The 22,777-nt window shown below is 35.9% G+C and overlaps 2 protein-coding genes and 1 long non-coding RNA gene across 3 annotated transcripts in view; 1 reads left to right on the forward strand and 2 right to left on the reverse strand.

Annotated features, from left to right (window-relative positions):
• The window catches only part of LOC116170448 (facilitated trehalose transporter Tret1-like), a 44,438-nt gene that overhangs the window by 819 nt on the left and 20,842 nt on the right, over window positions 1-22,777 (forward strand). The window lies entirely within an intron of this gene.
• Window positions 5,242-15,991, reverse strand: LOC116170447 (facilitated trehalose transporter Tret1-like). The gene is made up of 4 exons (XM_031486855.1): window positions 15,893-15,991; window positions 6,943-7,111; window positions 6,690-6,892; window positions 5,242-6,643 (listed from the first exon to the last, which is right to left on the reverse strand). Exons 1-4 carry the CDS (start codon window positions 15,953-15,955, stop codon window positions 5,477-5,479), a joined length of 1,602 nt encoding a protein of 533 aa, XP_031342715.1. The 5' UTR covers window positions 15,956-15,991; the 3' UTR covers window positions 5,242-5,476.
• On the reverse strand, window positions 16,796-19,735 carry LOC116170450. The gene is made up of 3 exons (XR_004145237.1): window positions 19,183-19,735; window positions 18,733-18,863; window positions 16,796-17,506 (listed from the first exon to the last, which is right to left on the reverse strand). It is a non-coding gene; the product is annotated as an uncharacterized LOC116170450 (long non-coding RNA).

A 22,777-nucleotide genomic window follows, 5' to 3' on the forward strand; every position in this document is an offset into this window, starting at 1 on the left:
AAACTTTTAGAATAATTGTGGAATTATTGCCTGGTAGCAAATTATGAACAGTCTCTTCTGCTAACTGTCGAAGCTCTGGAGGAGTGGAAGGAAGAATTTCTTCGCACATTATTCACTTTTTATTGAAAAAACTAAAATATACTGCACAAATTCGTATTTGACGCGCTTGTTAAATTGAATTTTTTCAAAATGTAGCGTAGCCAACTTAATTTCTTTATTGAAAAATTGTTGGTGTTGCCAACTTAATTTCTTTATTGAAATATTTATTACAGAAAATGTCAGAATTGTTAATTTTTTAATACAATTAAAATGCTCAACAGAGAAAATAGTATAAAGCATATGTTGCAGAAGGCCTTTCTAGCACTCGTTCATTCGAACCTTCGCCACTACGCGGCTCATGTTCGAAACTTGAACTCGTGCTAGAATATATAGCGCCTTCTGCAACTTATGCTTTAATATACTATTCTTTTCTGTTGTTACACCCCGTGTGAAAAGCAGGAAACATATTTGAACTGCATGCGGTAACTGTCTCCCAATGATTTCACTGATTGTGACAATATCTCTCGATTAGGACCTTTATGGGGCGTTATTTGGTGTTCTAGTGCGACTTCTGTCGGCCCAACGCAAACCAGTGCGTGAACGTACGTACGTTGACAACTTTCCGAGATAACGGATTGACGGATTTTTTCATATATTAGACATACGGAAACGAAAAATAATGGGCAGGATTTTTGAAAAAAACATATTTTCAAATAGCAATCTAAGACTATTTTTAAGTTATTATTCGAAAGACCTTCTATGTACAACCGACAAAAATTATGCTAGGTTGAAAAAAAAATGGCAAAGTTAAAAACCAAAAATATTTTTTCGGAAAAACCGTTATTTTGATATCGATAAAATTTTGGCAGTATACATTAAGCATAAAGGATATAAAACTGTCAAAATGCACCGTGAAGTCATACAACTGTTGTTTTCAAATAGTACCTAACCCACTTATTAACGAACTACGTTTTGGAGTTATTACCCATTCAAAAACGAGTATTAACCGGTAGCAACGTTGCTTGACTGTAAACAATAAAATAATGAATTATTAGCAATAAACACAAACTAAAGTAAGAAAAAACGCTAGAAGTTGTAACACAGGAACAATGAGTATTTAAGAAAGAACGTATCATAAAAAATTATCGATTATCGCGATCTAATTAGATTTGAAATGGTAAACTACTACCTTTACGTTTACGATAGTTTTCAAGAAAGCATTTTTTGCATAGAATATATATCAATTTCAGGAAGATTTATGGGTGTTTAACTTCATACACGAGACAAATTGGAGTGTAGTCGAGGGCGTATGGGAACATTCCTTTTTTTATTAGACTACCAGTTCCGGTAATCTTATATTTCAATCAATGATACTTAATTAATTTATATACAGGCTGTCGATTATTGCGGAAACTAGCAGGGATATCAAAAATGATATGAAATCTTCTTCATATTGAGAGGCCCATTTAATGATGCTATGCACATTTCACATAACTGTCTCTTAACATTCAAGTGTAGGCAACTTAATTTTTTCAAATACAAACCTATCTATACTTTGTATGACTGTATTGAATATTCTTATTCTACATCGGAAAATAATAAACTTTCGTGAGATCCCTACACTTATCATTCTTTGAAGGCACTCTTCTAAAAGCGCTATTTTTTGATTGAACAAGGAAGCTATTCGGTCAAGAATTTGGCACATTTTTTTTAACTCTGACGAGTTGCATGGTAGGTGGTTGAGGTAGAGAGGGGCATTTGGAACCCATGTTGAGAGGTTCGGGTGTAACAGTTTTATTTTTGCAAGTACAATAAACTTCTGTTGACTGTAATTGTCGGTTCAAGGTGGAATCATATGGGGCGAATTGTCATTGGTGCTTTCATTTCGACCGTTGAATGGGGACGTTGTATTACTTTTTCCAATTGATTATTCTTTACAAGCATGTTGGCAGACGGCTAAACGTAAGCGGAGTGTAATTAATAAATTTCACGTTGGTTTAATTGCAAACTTTTAAGAGTAATCATATTTTGGCAATTTAATTTATTGATTGTGGAACACACGAATTGGTTTTGGACCGAGTTTCTTCAATTTTTCTTTCATGTTGGAGGCTTTAAATTGGATTTATTAAATGCAAGTGACTGCCATTTGCTAAATCAAGTTTAAACTAAGTCAATCGCGACCGTAATATTATTTTCGAGACAACCCTCTTATTAATTGGAAGACATATGATTTCTTTTGTGTCATAAGATCGTTTACTAGCCTAGGGGAAATTCATAGGGTTGGTGAACTTTGTCCCAACTCCCAAGTTTTTGAAATTTGGATGGGCATGGTCTTGATATGGTTTAGGAAACCATCGCAAGCAACTTGTGCGCGACCTTTTCTATCATGTCACATGATACAAAAGGTTAAACTACAAAGGGTGAAACTATGCAGAAAAAAATTGGGAACGCTCTTGTAGCCCCCAGTTTAAAAGAGAAAGCATCCGTTTTTTTGCTTGTTTATTTAATTAATCAATTACTATGAAACCTACGGTGATCGGGTTTGTCATATAGTTTTGTTATCAAAAGAAGTTACTGAATACGGATTTTCCAAAAGATCGGATGAATTTTACTTGCTAATAACAAACTGTTAATTTTAGAGATTAATTTTCTGCATTTTGTCATAAAAAGCAATAAGAGTTGAAAATGAGCGTTCCGCAGCAACTGTATCTTATAGAAAATTTTATTCTAAACAAGTTCATTTCTATTCATTCTTTCCCTCAGAGCAGTAGTTAACGAGATATTCGAAGTCAAATGCGAAAAAACACGACATTTTCTTCGTGTTTTTGTTAATAACAATATGTTCCGGCCGTTTCCGGCCAGGGGGACTATGATTTTCGGATTCAGCGGATTTTTTTACATCGGATACGCTTGGTCAGGGGCGTACCGAGGCCTCAGGGGGCCCTGGGCTAATATTTGTAGGGGACCCCTTACTTAATGAATTTCGGGTTATCGAAAAACATCTGCATTTCAATTTTATAATTTCTTCAGAAAATTATTATTAAAATTACAGGTCTAAGGCAAACGCACTAAGTATAAATACAATGAAAAATATTGAAATACAGCACAGATTACACAGAAACAGTGAACCTCGATCTGTACACAGCGGCAGGCGAAAAACCCTTGATTTTTTTACCCATTTTTATTACAAAACAAGTTTCCAGTGGTACTAATTGCAACAATTATATTTTTATTTATAAATTATAAAGACAAACAAATAATAAATCAAATAAAATAAAAATTATAAGATAGAAACAAAACAAAAGAAAACAATAAAATAGAAAAAAAACAAAAAGAAAAAAGAGAATAAAAAAATAAATTAAATACAAAAAAATATGGCGCCCAAGTTTATTAAATAATAAAACGTCAGTGGTGTTTATTAGCATTAAGTAATAATGCAAGCAAATTTTCAAGTTCAACAAATGAGATAACGAATGTTGGTTGGGGAAAATGTTGAACATTTAAATGTAGAACCTCGTCTGATACACGCTCCAATTACTCGTACCTTGGGGTGGGTAGCGTACAATATTGCCTGCACGGTCATTCCATGAAATAGAATAATAGAGTTTTTTCTCTGTTTTAAACGAATTTTTTGAAAGAAATTTCCTTTATGTGATGGTTTTGTCCGTCCGTCTGTTCCTCGTCTAACTCGAGAATCAAAAGAAACAGAGGGCAAACCTTCCCCAATCAACTCCCACGAGTTCAAGGATCAGTGCTTTTGAATATGAGTCGCAATAAAAATTGCGTTTCCGAATGCGAGCTAAGTATCAAAAAAGTCCCTTACTGAAAACGTATACGATGCTTCGTATCTTGTTTTCCTTTTGGACCTCGGATTGCACGGAACGTCGGATTACCGTGTGGTCGGCATGGGGCCCCCGCGTCAAGCCCCTGCCTAAATCCGCCCCTGCTTGGTTTCGTTGAGTGAAGTGACAACATCCAGCCCAAACCGTAATTTGACTGGACTACTAAGAAAATCGATTTTTGACAAATCATTCTTTCGTTCAATTTATAAGGAAGACTTTGCCTTTGCATTTTCACCGAAAATCGACTACCCCAAAATTGACCGGGAAAATACTTTTTTCCTATTAATTAAGGTTCGTAGATTCCAAAACATTGTTACAAGTTCACGTCAAGAGGCATATGTACTTCATTGTCTACACAGTTTTTCAGATCCACTCCTAGTAGGTACTTTATACGCTTTGTGGTGACACTCTTTTTCATATGGACATCGTAAGTCTTTTCGGATATACAAGCAACATAATGTCCAACTTGGCGTTTTTGTGTTACTCACAACAGTATTTATAGTATTTTCGAAACTCATTGTATTATTCTTCCGCAGCTTTGAGAACTTTAAACTCGACTTTAAACGTCTATTATTTAATCCATGACCTATTAGATCTGAAGCAAAACTGCAAAACGGAAATGGCATAGCATAGCATTCCTTACCCCTGTAAAAATATGTATGTATGTGCATTCGTCAATTATAAGGGACCAAAAACTATAAAACCCAGAGACTTGATAAAACCCTTTTTAGAAAGATACAATCGGGAAACCTGGCTCCCATTATTACATTTTCAAAACAAGAAAGGCGGCTCTTCCTCGCTCAATTTTTTGGAGTTGACCTTTTGTGCCATTCGCATCAAGAATTCCACCACCGTGGGTATAAGTATGAAGCTGACACGTGGATATCACCTAAAACAGAAAATCACATCTACAGACTTCAGCCGGTTTCGAACCCTCTCGAACCCTGCAAAGTTGCCTTAAGTTTTTTTAGAAAAAATATCGCCGTTCGGTCAGATCTTCTTGCATCATTTTGAAAATTGAAAATTTGAAAACTCTGCCCACCTATATGCCCGCCGAAGACCGGAGAATAGTGTGTCTTTTGTCACTTTCGATTCCTTACCGAACAAAAAAAATTAAGCCCATGTTTCTCCTATTACTCCCCCTCACGACATTGTCCACGTACCGAGGTTGATATGGGGTGCACTCCAGCGCGTGGAAGTTCCCCTTTTTCAACCGTTTTTCCCGGCAACTCGTTTTCCTGCGTACATAATATGCAACCCACTGCTGTCAGTACTTGAGAAACGATCCGCGTCTTCCACTTCACTTCTTTACCTGCCACGATAGAAAGCGGATAATAATTGAAACAATGATTTTTGGTATTTTTCATATAATTACACTATCACACTTAATAAAAAGTAATAATAATTTGTTTAACAATAATCACGCAAATAGAGAATTATGGCAAATTGGTTTTACCACAAACAAGGCCACGTTCTTCCAATTATCTAAGAGGTAGAAACTTACAATTAATTAGGTACACGGTAACTACTGTTTCTAAATGGGTTTTGCTCAAAATCACAGCATATGCAACAATAAATTAATAATTTGTAAGAGTTTAGAGCTTACTTACTGTATGCGATACATTAGCATTGGACTCGTTATATTCGAATAAAGTGTTATCGATTCCTTTTTTGAGAGGTTTCTTTTGGACTTTGTTGTCCAACTTAATTTTTTGGGCAAAGTGGTCGGCGATAGTCTCCAAAGACTTGCCTTCGGTTTCAGGTAGATAAAAATATAATACAAGAAAACCCACGATACACACAGCGCAATGTAGTGTGTACATACCAGGTATAGATATAAAAGAAGTGACTCGCAAAAATAAATTATTGGCTACAAAACTCAAAAGAGAAGAAACTGCACTGGAAAGGCCACAACCCACCGACCTAGTTTTGTAAGAATATACTTCCGACATTAGTATCCATGGCAAAGCGTGAACACCGCCATTATTCATAAAGCTCAGCAGGATTAAAAACGTTAATGGCACCCACTTGTAGTCTGATACATCTAAGTTGGTTGATACGCCACTGTCTTTTGTTAGATTGATTTGTAAAGCGCCAGAAAAGTGGGCATAGATTGCTATGATCATGTTACATATGCACATGCAGGAAATTGCGATAAAAAACAAACGACGCTTTCCTAGAAAACGTATGAGGAAAATACTTATCAAGGATCCTAGAAGTTGAACTGAACCCAAGCAGACGGTAGCATAATAAGAATTAATGGGCAACTTCATTGTTCCAAAAATTGCAATAGCATACGTCTGCAAGGTAGAAGCACCAGTAAATGAAGATATCATAAATGCGAATGACACTAACAGAAGAGGGTAGATAAAGGACTTTTTTAGGAAAGGTGTAAAGTACTCTTTAAATGATGACTGCTTTCTGGTCTGCTGATCCCTTTCTTCTGCGTAATGTCTGATAATGCTTCCAATTTCAAGTTCAATATTTTCAACTTTGGTCCACCCCCTTAACCAAGCCAAGCTCTTTTTTGCTTCCACAAGCTTGTTATTGGAGATCAACCAGTATGGACTTTCAGGTACAAGAAAAAACAAAAAAAATGTTACTAAAGGAAACGCACAACTAATTAACGCACAAATTCGCCACTTAAAAAACGTCCCAATTAAAAATTGGAGAAACGATCCCAGCATCACCGACATGGATCCCGAAATAGATAAAACTCCTCTTAAATGGGGTTGCGTCACCTCCGAAACGTACGTGTTGAACTAGAAACACATTGAAAGTATGCACGTGATTTGCTTAGATACTCACGGGCCCTTCAACAAGTCCGCTAAAAAATCCCATCACCATCAACACGATGTACAAGTGCCAAATTTTCGTTGAAAAGTAGTATCCAACCCAACACGATACGTAGGGAATAGTGACAAACTGCATGGACCTTTTCCGTCCAATTGGCTGCGTTACGAATCCGGAGCCTATACACCCCACTAACAGCGTGAGCATCGAAATGGAACCTAAAATTTACTGATTATCTACAAATATTCACACTAGTACTCGTTCGTACCTAACCAAGAGAGCTCACTTTCTCCTGCACCTTGAAATTCATCGTCATGCAGAACACCGCCGATTAGTACCGTGCGAAATCCAATACTCATGCCAAACGAAACCATTATTAGGTTCTTCACCATAATTGCCATTGTTTGGGATAGGGCTATTCGAATCATCTCTGCTACCTGTAAAAATCGTTTTAAGATATTGAAGCGGTGGTTTGTGCCAAAAACGGACATTATATGGATGTTATCAAGAGGAAAACTACCAAAAACAAAAGCAGCCTCCCTTTTGAATTGAAAATTGAAAAAACTGTTTTGTAGACCGTATATGAGATGATAAAAATGTATAACAATACAAAAGTAATTACAGCCGTAAAGGTGTGAGAACTAGGACACTGTTAAGCTATTTTTAAATGGAAATGTAAAAGGTTAATAGAAGTAATAAATTGGTTGTAATAACAAAAAAATAAGGGCACACATGGAAAAATCAGGTTATGAATATACTTTACTGCTAATTATATAAATTGTATGTATTTAAATAAAAAGAGAGTAACGTTAATTAGTAATTGGTGCTATTAAAAACGGCATGTTCAGTAAATACCCAAACATTTTATTTCTCAACTTACACATTATTAGATATAGATCATCCCCCTCTATCATCGGTCCTCCACTTTGCAAAAAGACACCTGATTTTGATAGTACTCTTCATAGTTCAAGTTTATTTTTTGCCGGACTAATAGAACCTTCATATAAGATTGGATATGCCATGTGAAATCAATGTTTCATTTTAAAATTTAAAAATTTGTCGTTCCTTATGTGGTCTCTCAGTGACACCTCTTCGACTCTGCGTAGATACTTCATCTCCATTACTTCCAATTTTGTTTTCATTTTTGAAGTGACCACCCACGATTCACACCCGCACGTTAATATTGGTCTAGAGATCGTCTTATTAAATATAGTGCCAAGTCGCATCTCAAATCAAAATCCGTAGTTACTAGCCTCAATGCACCACTCCAACAGCACTCGCTATAAAAATATAAGATTCTAGTAGGACGTGATATTCTTTTATATTTACTGTCCTAAATAGTAAGTTTCATTGTTCATTTTCTCCTACCGCGATAATCGTTGTCACTCAGATTTATGTGTTTGTTATAAATTCCTATACCCTACTGTGGGTCTTGAGACTTTGGTATGGCATTTCCTTATTATGCCGTCTATAAATAAACTGAAGAGTACAGGGCTCATGACTCCTTCTCTTAAATTCTTAAATCTTATTTGATGCGCCCTCTTTCTCTACTCCTTCTTGTTTCTATTCTTCCCCCCTAAACTAGGGGTTTTTGTTCGTTCTAGCTCTTCCTCCTACAGTTTCTAAAAATACTACCTCCACGTACTCAATATACTGCTCGACTCAGTAAATATGTGCCCTTGTTTGTCTTTATGGTTCTAATTTGTAAGGTGTGACCGATTTCAGTACTTCAAAGAACAGTTCTTAGTTTTTCTTGCTGTCGCTTTCGAGTTTCCTACCAAATTCGTGCCACTCTGCATGCTTGGCTTCACTAACTATGTTCCTTGGTTCCTTGTACTTTTTTGTATGTGTCTTCCGATTTACTATATTGATATTGCTTCTTAGCGTCTTGTTACTTTCTCCTTTGTATTATTATTTTACCATGCTGTTCGTTTGATGTGCTTGTTTACCCTCTTTACCCGGCATGATTCCTCGCCCGCCGGTATCAATATCGCTTTTATCTGCTGCCATCTTTTCCAATTGTCTTTTTTCCTCCCTTAGTCGCAATATACGCGATAATTTACTGCTATTTACATCTCGTCCCTACCTTTTATTTTTCCTAACAGTAGTTGATAGTGGTCACTGAGGATTTCTGCTCCCCGTCTCACTCTCTTACATTTTTAACTTGGCTTACGTATTGTTTTTGTATGATTATGCGTAGTCTATGATTGATTTTTCGTTCCTGCTGTTCTTATATATTTCTATTTTCGAAAAAGGTGTAACTATTAGCTATTGTGCAGAATTCCAACTTCCGTTGCTATTTCTCACTTCTTAATCATCCTCTCTTTTTGCGCTTGCTTTCATCAGTGGTGCATGATGTCATTCAACCGACCTTTAAACACGTTTATTAAGGATCCTCAGATTCGTTATAGTTTTGAATCATGGTTGTCCGTCCTTTTGTCCGCCCGTTCGTATGTGGTCGCTATAACTCTTAGTTAAGATCCCCAGTTACTTTTTATAACTTTTAATTTTTGTCCATCAGTCCGTCTGTCCGCCCATCTGTCCGTCCGTGGCGTTATAACTCTTTTTTATAGTGACCGATCGTGGAAAGATTTGGTGTACGGATACTCTGGGCATTAAGGTAGGATGTTACACATTGATTAAAGCTGGTTCAACAGGAAGACTTCGAGTGAATCGGGAACAGGAGAAAATGTGGGCTCAATATAATAGAAATCAACATATTTAATTCCCTAAGTCATCTTCGAGTTCGAATATTCGCTAGACTCTTAGATCTGTAATAATTCAATATAATTCTCTCTGTGGTCTAGGTCAAAAGTTTTAGAGCAAAATGTAGGTATCTACTCAAAATTATCGTTACATTAATTTGGAGTTGTAAAAGCTTTCATTAAAGGCATGTTCTTTTTCTGTGGCCACATGTATTTTGACCAAAACATGTAAAAATCGTTATTCCTACACCAAAATCGTTGGGAAAAAGACTAAGAGCATTATCTCAATACCCAAGACATGAATTTGATGAATTTTTGTTGATCGTCCGTATTTTGACCAAAACATGCCAAAATCGTAATTCTTGCACCGAGATCGTTGGGAAAGAGACCAAGAGCATAATCCCAATGCCGTAGACAAGAATTTGATATGGATCGAAATTGGAAGGTTAAAATAAATGGTCGTAATGTAACACTGAGGATCCTTAATTTTACCCACGGTAATTTCCCACAATCCAATTGGCATTCGCTATTCATCTTACGGACAATTAGAAACACAATATTTCAATTGGATCATAATGATCAATGGAGTTCAAAGTAATTGTTCATATTATCATTTTAGCATAGGTGTCTAAACAATGAAAAAGGTAATATTCAATAATATAATTATACAAAATTGGTCAATTCTTATGAGCAAACAATTGATTACAACGTAGGTACTTACTGTGTGTAATAACTTAATGTGAATACACTAACGTAGTTCTCACTTGGTTGAATATTAGAACGGAATTTGGTGATTAATTAGCCTTAACTTTTTATTTTGCCGGACAGTTCACGTACCTATTAATAGAGAACCATGAGGAAGAAGTAAGTAAAATTTCGTTGTCTGACCTAAGCAAAACAAATTTCATCCAGCGTTTGTTATAATTAGCGAGGTGGTGGGAATAACAAAGGGTAATTTGTAAATACCCTTTGTCTAAAAAATAATGGTGCTAATAGCGCTGTACAAACGAATTAAGTAATATAATAGGCACAATTACTATTCCAATTAATTAATATACAGGTTAATGCCAATACATTACAAACATGCCAGCTTTAGTTATTTACTCGTACATCAGGAATCCAAGAATTATTCTGCTATCACAACCGTCATAAAATACATGAGCTGGGGCTGGCCATCTAACAAGAAGGAATTTAGAACTGACCTTCTGCCGTTTTTAACAGAAAAGACGAATTATCGATAGTTCGTAAAACCTTAAGTTTTGCGAAACACATTTACAAGGGTTACCCAGGAGTAGGACAGATTGCACCAAGTGCTACAATCATAGCTTGTTCCACAGGATGTATGGGAACACATATATAGGAGAATATAGGAGACAAAAAGTTTGGTTTCCGAAGAGGAGGTGGAGAAAACGATCGGCGAAAGATATTTGGAGTAAGGAAAACCCTGTGTAGCTTTTGTTGGCATTCTAACAGTAATGGTAGACGAGGTGATGATAGAACAAGTGAAAAGATATATAAGTATTTAGGTACAATGGGTACAATAGGTCACTGATGTAAACGCTAATTTTGGGACTACTTAAGGCGTAGCGTAAAAAACATTTAAAATTGTTGGAAATAATGTGTTTTGGTTTCCCCCTGCCACACCAATTTTCTTTGCATACCTCCATGTTGCACCCTCATAACGGCTGTTAAATCGGTCAGCATTACCATATTTCGAACTACTTGACAATAATAGCTGGATGCATTTTCTGGCACTTGCCAGTCTCAAATTTTCATATTCAATGAACATTGTAATATGCATATGCGATAGTAAATCCGGTTTGAGAAAGGTTTCATCATGGTTCAGGTAATATGATGCCATGTGAAAAAGCATATTAGAATAAAAAAAGGTTAATAGATTCAGTTATGACTTCAATGACTTTGAATTAATACAATGTGTATTTTTGTAGATGTTATTACTTACTCACCTAATAACACACAAATAACATGGGTAGGTAGGTTCCAAACCAATACGTTACACACAACGCACTGATCACATAATGGTTACTGTCACTTGTTAATATTGATGTAATATTATTCTGATTGATGATTCAATATACTTATTAATTTTCCATTAAAAGATACCTGACAAACTTGACATCTAACACCGCGGCAATGGATACCTACCAGTTATCTCCCACTATTTGCACTACATGCGAATATTTTGGTTTGTTTCCTACTTTGTAATCAACTAGCGATAGGATAGTGCAAAACGAACGGACTCTTGGAATTCCTTGAGATAATGACGAAAACTTGGCTTTGCAAATAAAACATCCCTCATGCATGTCTAATCGTCATACATTGACGTTGAGAAATCACCTTCCATTTAGCATGTTCTCGGTAGGCTCTGTTGCTTCCGAAAAATACTGTACAGCAAAGATGAGCGTTTCTCCTTACTCGTGCAAAAAAAAACTCGTGACTAGTGATCGAGTAGCTATGCTAATTCCTTTTTTTAAATGTTTAGGTTCAGTGATTTTACATGTTTATAGGTAGTACATTGTATCTAGTGAAGTAGATTGTAAAATAACGATTTGTAAGTTACATTAAAAACGGCTATATTACGCGTAACTTACAAGAGGTAGGTTTTTTATGTAATTTATGTCTTTTATGAAATTTACGTAACACGTTTTTTATTTAAAAAACCGTAATTTTTGTAAGTTACACAAATGTAATACCTATTTGATACATTTTGATCGGTACTACCACAGGCCATCAACGGTACTACCAACGTAAACGATTCACCGTTGAATCTAGTTTGGTTTAATGAGGATGATACAGCATCTAATTCGCGATCTGGAGCTTCTTCCTCCAAACGACGCGTGATGGCGAAATACCTACTGCTTGGGTATTTTATTTAATACACCAAAATATATAATTTAACAAGGTGTTCTTGTTTTCAAACACTCACAACATTCAAAAAGTTTTATGGAATATTAAAAAAAACATAAAAAACATAAATGACTGTAAAATTACGTTTTTTTTTAAAAATGGTAAGTTACATAAATTACATAAAATACATAAAAAACATAAACAATTGGTAATTTTACACGGAATATTACGCACTTTAAAAAAAAGGGTAATTTAACATCACTAATTGTATCGAATTTCGTGTAGAGTGAACCTGTAGGATGAATACGTTTCAGGAATCTAACTTGTTCATTTCAGACCTTTAAGGCGTCATTTCTATAAGTGAGATGAGATGATTCAAGACACGTTGATTGCTTCCACGTGCATTTTTATTTGTAGTAAACAAAGTTTCAACAATGTATTACCTGTTTCAAAGAACATAAAGTTGCAAGTATAGGTACATTGACTGTGTCCAAGATAGGAATCCCCGAAAGCATATAGAAGATACGACGCACGATGGTCAAATTAGGGAAAAGTTGTCCAAGAAAACCAGAAGATTCTGATTACTTCCGAAGATATGCCAAAAAAACTGAACTTTGCCGATTTGGTTTTTATTTTTTTCTGATGTAATTTGAACAGACACAAACAAATAAAAAATACTTTCTCTTTGGCACTTTTTGACCTCTACAAGATACCGTCGAGCGATTTTCAATATAAAGTTCAGTTTTGGGGAAATCATCATGAACTTTATTTTTTATGTGGCCTGTAAAAAAAATACCTACACACTGTATTGGGTAGCAGTTTTTATTGCGAAAAAAAAATGAAAACTGTTGATTTCAACACGACCGTGAACCCGCGCACAACGCCCTAATCGTGCGACAATACGTATCGGGTAAATTTTCCACTTTCCAAGAAATTCCGATAGGTATTTGCACACGAACCAAGAGTTGCCAACTTCTGTTTTTTTGTGCCGTACATCGTTGTATTCGCAATAAAAAATGATACTCAATACAGTATGCACTTTTTTTATGGGCCATATAGAAAAATAAAGTTGATGATGATTTCTGCCAAATGAAACGTTGTATTGACATTTTCGCTACGCTGCGCTGTCTTGTAAAACTGAAAAAGTGACAATGAGAAATTGTTTTTTATTTTTTTGTATTTATTTAAATAACATCAGAAACAAATAAACACCGGCAAATTTCGATTTTTCTGGCATATTTTCGGACGTAGTCGGAATTTTCTGATTTTCTGTTAAGCATGATAATTACTGATTAATTGCGCGTCTTTTATCAAATCTGACCATCGTCGTATCTTCTATGCTTTCGGAGATCTCCATGATAAACATCCTTATCTTGGACACAGTGTATTTTATCATAAGGATTAATTTTGCAGGTGATGAGAATGTAATATGCAGATTTTTTCTGTGAGAAGTGGCTATTCAGCTGTTGGGCAGAACGTCAGTCTAAGATAAGAGGTGTGTGATTCTCTATCTTTAGTAATAATTTCAATTATTATACCTTTTAGTGGATTTTTGCAAATTTATTTGCAAAAAGGTAGCTTTTAATCTCATGTTGGGCGGCTGACTGGCAGCAAATGAGGGCTCGTAGAAGATCGCTTGTAGAAAGACGAGGAGTGTACGTGTTTTTTCCTAGGGGCGAAATTAACCACCTTTTGCAAAGCGCACATCTTAGAGGGGTAATCGCCCAAAAGTTACGTTGCGCTGCGAATTTTGTCACACGGTTTAAAGTCTCTTAAAACTGAAATCGCGGTCTCGCTTTCTGGTATCACCAATAGAAGCTCGAATTCTGAGAAGTGACCCAAAACATGTGTACTATTTCGTGGATCCGCCAAAATGGTGCATTTATATGACTGTGTGGGAGCGTCAGAAGTAGGTACCGACAAAGGGAATGGTGGTAGCGTCCAGTAATATCTGACTTATAGATGGAGTCAAACGCGATTTACGAGCGAACGGGGCGTTGGAAGTAAGTACTAACAAAAGGAATCATAAGGTAATTATTAATAAATACTCGAAACCTTCCCCATAAAGTTCGACATAATGATTATATATCAAAGTAACTGCATGCTTAGACTATAGTCATCATCGGGTTACGGTAACAAAACTATTAACAAATCGGAGAGGAACATCGTTAACTACTTACAATGGAAATAAGGAACAAGTTGTAAAATATTAACAAGGATTACAAGTTTTGCGTCGGGGTGGAAATTTAATCAAACTTAAAAATACATTGACTAAAGAAAGAAGATATAGAGTGATAATTTTTTATTTCAGCATGTCGTTAGTAAAAAATTGTCAAAGTCCTCGTGTGAGATCGAAGGGACTTTAGCGTATTTTTTCTTTTGTCAATGAATTTTTAAGTTTTCCAGAAATTTCCACCCCCACGCAACCCTTGTTAATATTTTACAACTAGTTCCTTGAACTTTTTCATCGTAAGTAATTAACGACGCTTGTCTCCGATTTGTTAATAGTTTTGTTTCAGTAACCTGATAATGACTACCGTTGAAACATGTAGTTACTTTGATCTACGAGTATAATCCTTAAACTTGATGGGGAAGGTTTCGAGTATTTTGAGCAGAATGGATCCATCTTCGAAAGGGAATCGTGGTAGTCTCGGACGAAATATTATTCATGTCACTCATGGTGGCGTCAAAATGCGAATTGCCGGTGAACGGGACGGCGGAAGCGGGTACCGACAAAGGGAATGTGGTAGTCTTCGACAGTAGATTTTATGGATGGTGGAGTTAAATCTAGAATACCGATCTGCCACACAAATATGCGCTGAAGTCCCTTCGGCCTTACAGGATAATTTTTCAATAATTGTTTGCGTAACACAACGAAGTTGATGTAACGCGTATGTAATCGATTTCTTGTCGTCTGTCTGTCTGCCTGCTCGATTGAGATCTCGGCCTTTGAGCCACCTAAAGACTTTGGGTTTTCTTTAATCGATAGGTGCTATGGTCTATATTTGCCCTGTTCTTTCATGTATCTCCTATGTTAGGCCGATGCCACATACATACAAAAATCAAAAGAAAGTCAATCGTTGGTGACCTTGATTATGCCCTTGACCTTCAAGTTCATTTAAAGATCAACTTCAGAATTTGAAAGGCACCGTTTTTTAATTTTCCCTTTCCCTAAACGTAAAAAAAAAATTCTTTTGTGACGAGAGACATTAATTGATAGATCAAAGCAACTAATAAGTAAGAAACTGACCAATAGTAAAATTTCCCGCTCTAATCATTCCGAGGGATCCCGTTCAAGAAATAACTTTGAAGATCGAGGTCAAGATATTCCTGAAGGGCTCCACAGATTGGTCCCCTTAGCTTCAAGCCTCAACTTTTGAATGAATATTTTTTCCAGAAAAAATGATCCTATCAAGATATGCAATTGTCTTAGCATAAATGAACCACCTAGTCAGGCCCGTGCTGGGGGCCATAAGGGGGCGGAGGCCAGGTATGCCGAGGGCGCAAGGCCTGTAAAATTACGTGGTGGGGGGGGGGGGGCTCCAGCACAATGGGAACGACCAACAAACTTTTGGAAAATTACTACTTCCATAATAATGTTACATGCATTTAAGGTGTAATTAAAAATGCATTAATTAAACTTACCTTGGCCTTGACGCACATGCAGTTGCAATAGCAAAACAATAACAAACTAAACAAAGCTAACATACACGCGTGCACTTTAAACTTGAACTTGAACTGAAAGAATTAAACTACTGCAGAAGTAAATGGGGAAAGGCAATGGCATGATCTTATATCAGATTTTATAAATGGATATGAATAGGGAGTCCTTAGATTATATTTCACTACTAATCATGTGCGAATACGAGTAGGTACTATAAAAAACAATTCTTACTTTGTCTTGTCTGGTGTCATAATCATTTATGTACACTACTACAAAATGATGTAAAGCAAAACGGTTTATCTTATCACAGGTTAAATAATTTCCGGTGTAATTCAAATTGAAAGTGGTATTTTTTATTTTTATGGGTAGTAAAACAAACAAACACTGCATACTTTGTGTCAAAAAGTAGGTAGACAATGCAAGCGTTGTAAAAGAGTAATCTAATAGTAATCTCTTAATGATTTCTGCCGAAGCGAAGCAGACTTTTATGAAGTGCTCTTTGTATTCTTATTTACTTTTGTTTAATTTAGTAACACACGATTAGTAATAAATTGTTTAATGTTTTGCTCAGTCTTAGGGCGCTACTTACAAGGGCGCAGGGGGATATGTCCCCCTATCCCCCAGGGCCAGCACGGGCCTGCACCTAGTGTAAGCTCACCAATTATTTAAAAAATGCTTCATAAGTAACGGAGGTGATCGACTGGAATTTTTTACTTACCCTGTACAGTGTATAACAAATACGGCGAGTTTTTCGTAAAAGTGAACATATATACTACGCAATTATTTCTATATTCACTTTAAAAACATACATCAATCTAATCAACAAAAATAACTGACACAGTTAGATAACAAATGAATCAATATGCACCTGTAAAGGAGGGAATACACGATGGATAATTACGACAAACGTACGCGCACATGTGCGGTGAACAGCAGCGTCAAACATTACCAACAAAAACACGATCGAACATTTCCTTAGACATCACAGTCGAGTTAGCAACCAACCGCTATATTGTAGTAAAAAAAATGAAAATTTGTTGTGGTTAGCACAGATATCACCCTTACATCTGCGCATGCGTGTTCTGTCCAAAAGCTTTTCAGTTCTTTCTTTTATGACTGCGGACAGTTTGGAAGTAAACATTTATAATGTTGGAAACATATCAAATTTCATTTATTTAAAAGCAGTGGTGGATGAATTTAATGGATCACTAGACAATAGTCAATTCGTTAAATAAAGAAACTAATTTATCAGAAAGAAGTCATAATTGCATTGCATAATGTTTTAGGGCAAAATCTTCTTTTTAAACTCCTGCAATGGGAGATCTTCCAACCCCTCCTTTTCATTCAACCGGCGCGACGTAGATCCTTTTTTGAAATAGACAGAAAAGGACGCGGGTGTAAAATGTAAAACATTTAAGACTGCTTGTCTCTTTTATTTTATTTTATAACGAATGATGGAAGACCATTTATTCACTTTCGAAGAATTCTATACTCTTCCTGTCCAAGTCGAGTCCATATTAAACTCCCGACCACTGTCACCTCTTAGCTCCACTCCAAATGACGCATTTTTTCATCTGGAGACGTAGGAGATTTACCTACAAAACAATTGCCTCGTTACCAAAATTTCCAATGATGCAATAACGTATATGGTATCGATGGTTCAAGAAATATATAGGAGAATTACAACGTCATAAACGGTTTTCTGACACTACTTCTAATTTTCAAATAGGACAGTTGGTCTTAATAAAAGAAATTAATTCTCCACCTTTGTGTATCATGCGTATCATGAAAATTCATCTAAGTCGAGATGTAGTGCGAAGAGTAGGTACAAGCGTACGGTTAAAAATATAGCTCCAGTACCTAATGTGGAGATAGAACGTGTTGGAAATTTAATTCAAGGTGGGGGGGGGGGGGGGGGGGGCATGTATGCGCCAATCACCTTAGCTTTGGAAACAATGACAATGTAAGTTTAGTTTTAAGTTTCAGTTTACAGTAAATACAAAATACATCAAAGCATTATAGCTTATACACTACTTAAATCATTCAATTCGTTTTTACTCATAATACCACTCTCCAAAATTGTAGGTATATTATCCTATCGACAATCTCTCAAAGTGACAAGAGTGGGTCTAGTTTGCTTTACACACGGTATACGGTAGCAGGGAGACTAAGGGGCCCTAATGATTTTAGTAAATGATAGCAGGTGGACAATATCTTATCAACGTCATTAAGAACGGGGTAACAATGCGTACGATAGCGCCAGGTAGTTTTGTTTTGCATTTCATTATGCTTATGAGGTAATCGCCGGAGACATTTTAACTGAAATGTTCGTTGGTGTTTTTTTCTGGAAAATCCGGTAATCTATTTTTTAAGTACTTTGTATTATCATAGATAGAAATAATATCTTTAAGTGCCGATGTAAATATTGTTTCCGCCTTTACATATGGGTACTTTGTAATCACATTTCAAGGATCAATATTTTTGAAAAACATTTCTCTGGTAATGGGTTTAATTACAAAACAAGATCGGTACTGAAGTGACCCACTTTATAGATACTTGTTAATTAATAATTAAGCTAAGAATCTTTATCTTTAACTGGAATTTTTACTAGAAATATCGAATGTGTGCGCGCTTTGCAACTTCGTAGACGCAAAGGTCATTTATAACGCCCAATTTACGTTAAACCCTCGTTATTACTAAAAAACCGAATTCGGTTATGTGACGAACACAATAGAGGCAATATTTAACTTGTAAGAAAGCAGAAGGCTGGGGGGGGGGGGCAGTTAAAAACCATTTATTGTAGAGTAAAGAAGTAACTTACTTTGTTAAAAAGGGGTGCAATTAGGTCGTTGAATGAAATTAATTAAACCACTGTCCATTTCAACCCCTAATACCAGTCCGCATTCTCGTACTTAGTGGGTCCTGAGTACTGTCATTTATGCGTTCGCATACCTACAAAGCCAATATATTATTTTATTATTAAAATCTGGCCCAAAAGACGGAGTTGAATTCGTTGCGGTTCGGACGCGCCGTTCGGGTAGGTGTAGAGATAGTGCAGGTAGTGTAGAAAATGCTTAGTAGGTCTCCATCTAAATAAGAGACATAAAATTCGAAACCATGGCCTACGCTCGATTAATCAAACGTAAAGTGTTGGCACAAGAAACTTAGCAGGTTCCAGGTAGATCTTTTGTACCTTCTTAGTAAATTCTTCTTTAGTATAGACATGTCAATTTTACTTAGACCATACTTGCATTTATTAATCAGGACTTACTTGTAGAGGCAGATTTCACGGCGCTCCAAACTTGTAGACCGTGTAACCGGGGCCGAATGAAGTTGGCCACTTGTTAATTAATAAATGAGCAGTAAGAATCTTTAACTTTAACTGGAATTTTAAATTAGAAATAACGAACATGTACCTACGCGCCTTGTAACTCCCTAGACGAGGGTTATTTATAATGCCCAATTTACGTTGGACCCTCGTTATTACTTTTATTCGTAACGTGCCCTTTTCGTACAGACCAGTTAAATTAACGACAGGTACAGCTTAATTTAAATCGATAGTAGTAGTTAAGTACATTTTAAACCTGGCAACGGGCATCAAATTCCATGAACGCACGTTAATTGTATTTGCACAGAAATGTGAAGGTTAATAATTATGACCGATACCAGATAAACTGAGAAAAGTGTCTAATCATCACAAAGTGCGATAGAAACCTATACGTGCTACCTATGCCATTCGATAATAGTGCTCTGTTTCGAAAGTATCAGTAATCATATGTAGACGAGTGGGGTATAGGTGGAAACAGTGCTAGTGACTGACAAATAAAGGTAAATACTGCACTTTGCATTCTACACGGCATTGGTTAGCGACCGTTTCGCTCCTATTTTTAAAACAATTCTTTAAAAAAGGAATAAACAGTTCACAATCCAACGTAGCATTCAAAAACATAATCAATGTCCAGGGTAGAGGCTGATTGTTTATTAGATCAATGAAATAGCGTTTACGATCGGTCTGTTTGTCTGATCGTGTATGTATTGGAATTATAGATCCGTTTTTTGATAATTTTTTTGACCTAAATTCTATTTTTTCCGATTGGTATGCATCTCTCTTAACATATTGCTTTTCTAAAAACCCGCCGCGTAAACGGCCAAGTAGTTCAGGGTTGTAAAAGTAGAACGGCTTCAGATTCCCTACAGCGCAGCGGTTAGTTCGTTTGGGTATAAAATCTTTGTAGTTTTTTCGTAAGGTTGAGCGCCACCTCGCTTCTTTGAACAACTTAATTTTCACTGGATAAAACTGGGAAGATACAAGGAAAGTAACAATGTAAACAAATAAGGAAACTGACCTTATACTAGCTTACATACGTATATAATTCATTTTCGAACGATAAGAGACTTACAGCGTTAATTAAGCTACCTGCCTCTGAAGCAGATCCGCGTACGAAATAATGACATCGATCATATATCGATTCGAGTGAAGTTTTTTTAATAAAAGTCTATCGTATCGTATAGTGTTCCGAGTAAAGCTCCTTAGAGAGGAATTATCCGAGTAATTATTAGCTTCAGTATTTTAATTCCAATGATCCAATTCATCATCTACTCGCTGAGGTTACGGGTTATCCTGATTAAGTGTTGAGCTTGCGTTTCCAAAACCCCCACAAGAAAATTGCCGCCGTCCGCTATCTTGAAACCGGTATGGGTAACCGCAATTAAGTTGGGAAAATTCCCGCGGTTTGAAATTAATCAAATTACTACCACTTTATAGCGTAGCACTCAACCTACCTCTAACCAATAACAGGGTTATCAAAAAACAATGGCTACATTTACGTCGTATGAACGTAGTAAATAGGTTCTATCTGATTCTTGCAGATCCGGTTGACGTTGCAGGGTTGAAATTCGATCGGATGCAATACATGTGATGTGATGTCAAATTTTTAGACATCACTTTAAGCAAAGAATACTTAATAATTACTCTTTGCTTAAAGCTAAATTCGCAGTTATTTACGATTGTATTTCACAATACCTCTAATAATGCAAATCAAAAGAATTTATGCAAAACATTTTCAAGTTGGTGAGACATCCGGTTATGTCAGCTTGCTTATTATTTTAAACGGAACACCTTGTATTTTTAGATTATACACAAAATACTATATTTGATGTAGGTATAATGTCATATAGGTACCTAAATCTATCCGTTTTTGATATATTTTCATTTTCGTCTTGAAAACTGCTGTTAAGCAGGATTTTAATTGGGGCGAGTTTTCTTTTGTAGAGGAGGTTCCATTTTCGTGGATTGATTGCGTTGTTTTTGTGAGTATAATTAATTTCTTTTATTCAATTTTTAATGTTGTTTGTGAATTACTGTATCTATTTATAATCAAAATAACAACAATTACTGAGTTATGAAACAGTAGTATGCAAAATTTATTGATATTTAACTTCTTGGTAGATGATTAATGGAAAGGGGGCTATTTCCACATAAACATTTAAAACCGCCTGGCACACATTCAAAATCTACTATAGCAATACAGCGTGGACAGTTGCGGTCTCGGTTGCAGTACGACATAACAGGGAGAGGGGCCGGGAAATAACATGGAAAAATACATTTTCGGCCTGCTCCCCTACAGGAGAAATAAAAACATATCCATATCCATCGGATGACATAAAAATATGCAACTGAGGTCTTATGCAAGCGTAAAAACGAAATAAAAAAATTCTAATAATCGATAAAAACTTGTTGGCCATGGAGTAACATGTCGCACTTGCTAAGCACCTACTACAAAAAATCTTTCCTTTGACTGTCATCTCACTTCAACAACGAAAGGATGAAATAATTTCACTATAAAGGAAAAAGTATTTATTTTTTGCTGGCAACCGTTTACACCAAATTCGTGCTTCTTATCAGTTTCAATAGATTCATTAACAATTTTGGAAAAGAAGATAAGTTGGTACTGAAATAGTTCGATAAGACTGTTACAAAATACATAATTATTAACCTAATATGAAGAATGAATAATTATTAACTTAATATGAATGCAATAAAAAACTGATGAATCATCCTACCAAGTGATACTTCATTATTGATCCCGTACCTACGCACAAAAACGAAACCAAATACTGTCAAAGTCTTTTTTGACAGACGAAATGCACGTGTGATATTTTTTATGATGCCCGAAACCTTACCAAAAATTAAAAGTATATGTGCGTTTTGCTTTTGGAGGTAGGTATATGTAGACAAATGAACGAAATACATTTTGGCAACCATCTTCGTCGATGAAGCGTATCATCTTCCAGGGGCGAAAAAGTAAGTTGTCAATGACATAACTATAAAAAGGTTTAGAGCTAATTCATTTTTCCAAATGTCATTCATTACTGCTTCTGGTAGATCAATTTAATGGGCAACTAAAAATAATCACTTTTTTTTTAATTCGGTGCTTATGACTAACGAAGGTTTTATAACTAAAGTGGTGGTCAGGATATGCTTCATTAAATTGCTGAAAGCAGGATCTAGTGGAATATGACCATGTACCACTTTCTAAACGTGTTGCACTACGATAGTGAGCCATTAACCCTTCAGTACATGCGCTCTACGGATATAAGCGAGCACACGCGCTATGGTGGAATTGACCGCATCTCATTTTGTCCCTTTTTTTGCGGTAATTAATCTGATTTTACCACTAATATTGCAATAGCACCCAAATATCATTATTAACACCCTTTATACACATAAAAGCTATTATGGCACATAAAAACTGAACATCAAGAAACTACTCCCCAAAGAACTATTGGTATCGCAGCAATTGGTACACAATTTTTTCATATTTCACTCCTAACCATGAGACGTACAGCACACACAGTAAAAAAAA

Source organism: Photinus pyralis, unplaced genomic scaffold (assembly GCF_008802855.1).
Source record: "Photinus pyralis isolate 1611_PpyrPB1 unplaced genomic scaffold, Ppyr1.3 Ppyr1.4_LG5, whole genome shotgun sequence".
NCBI lineage: Eukaryota > Metazoa > Arthropoda > Insecta > Coleoptera > Lampyridae > Photinus > Photinus pyralis.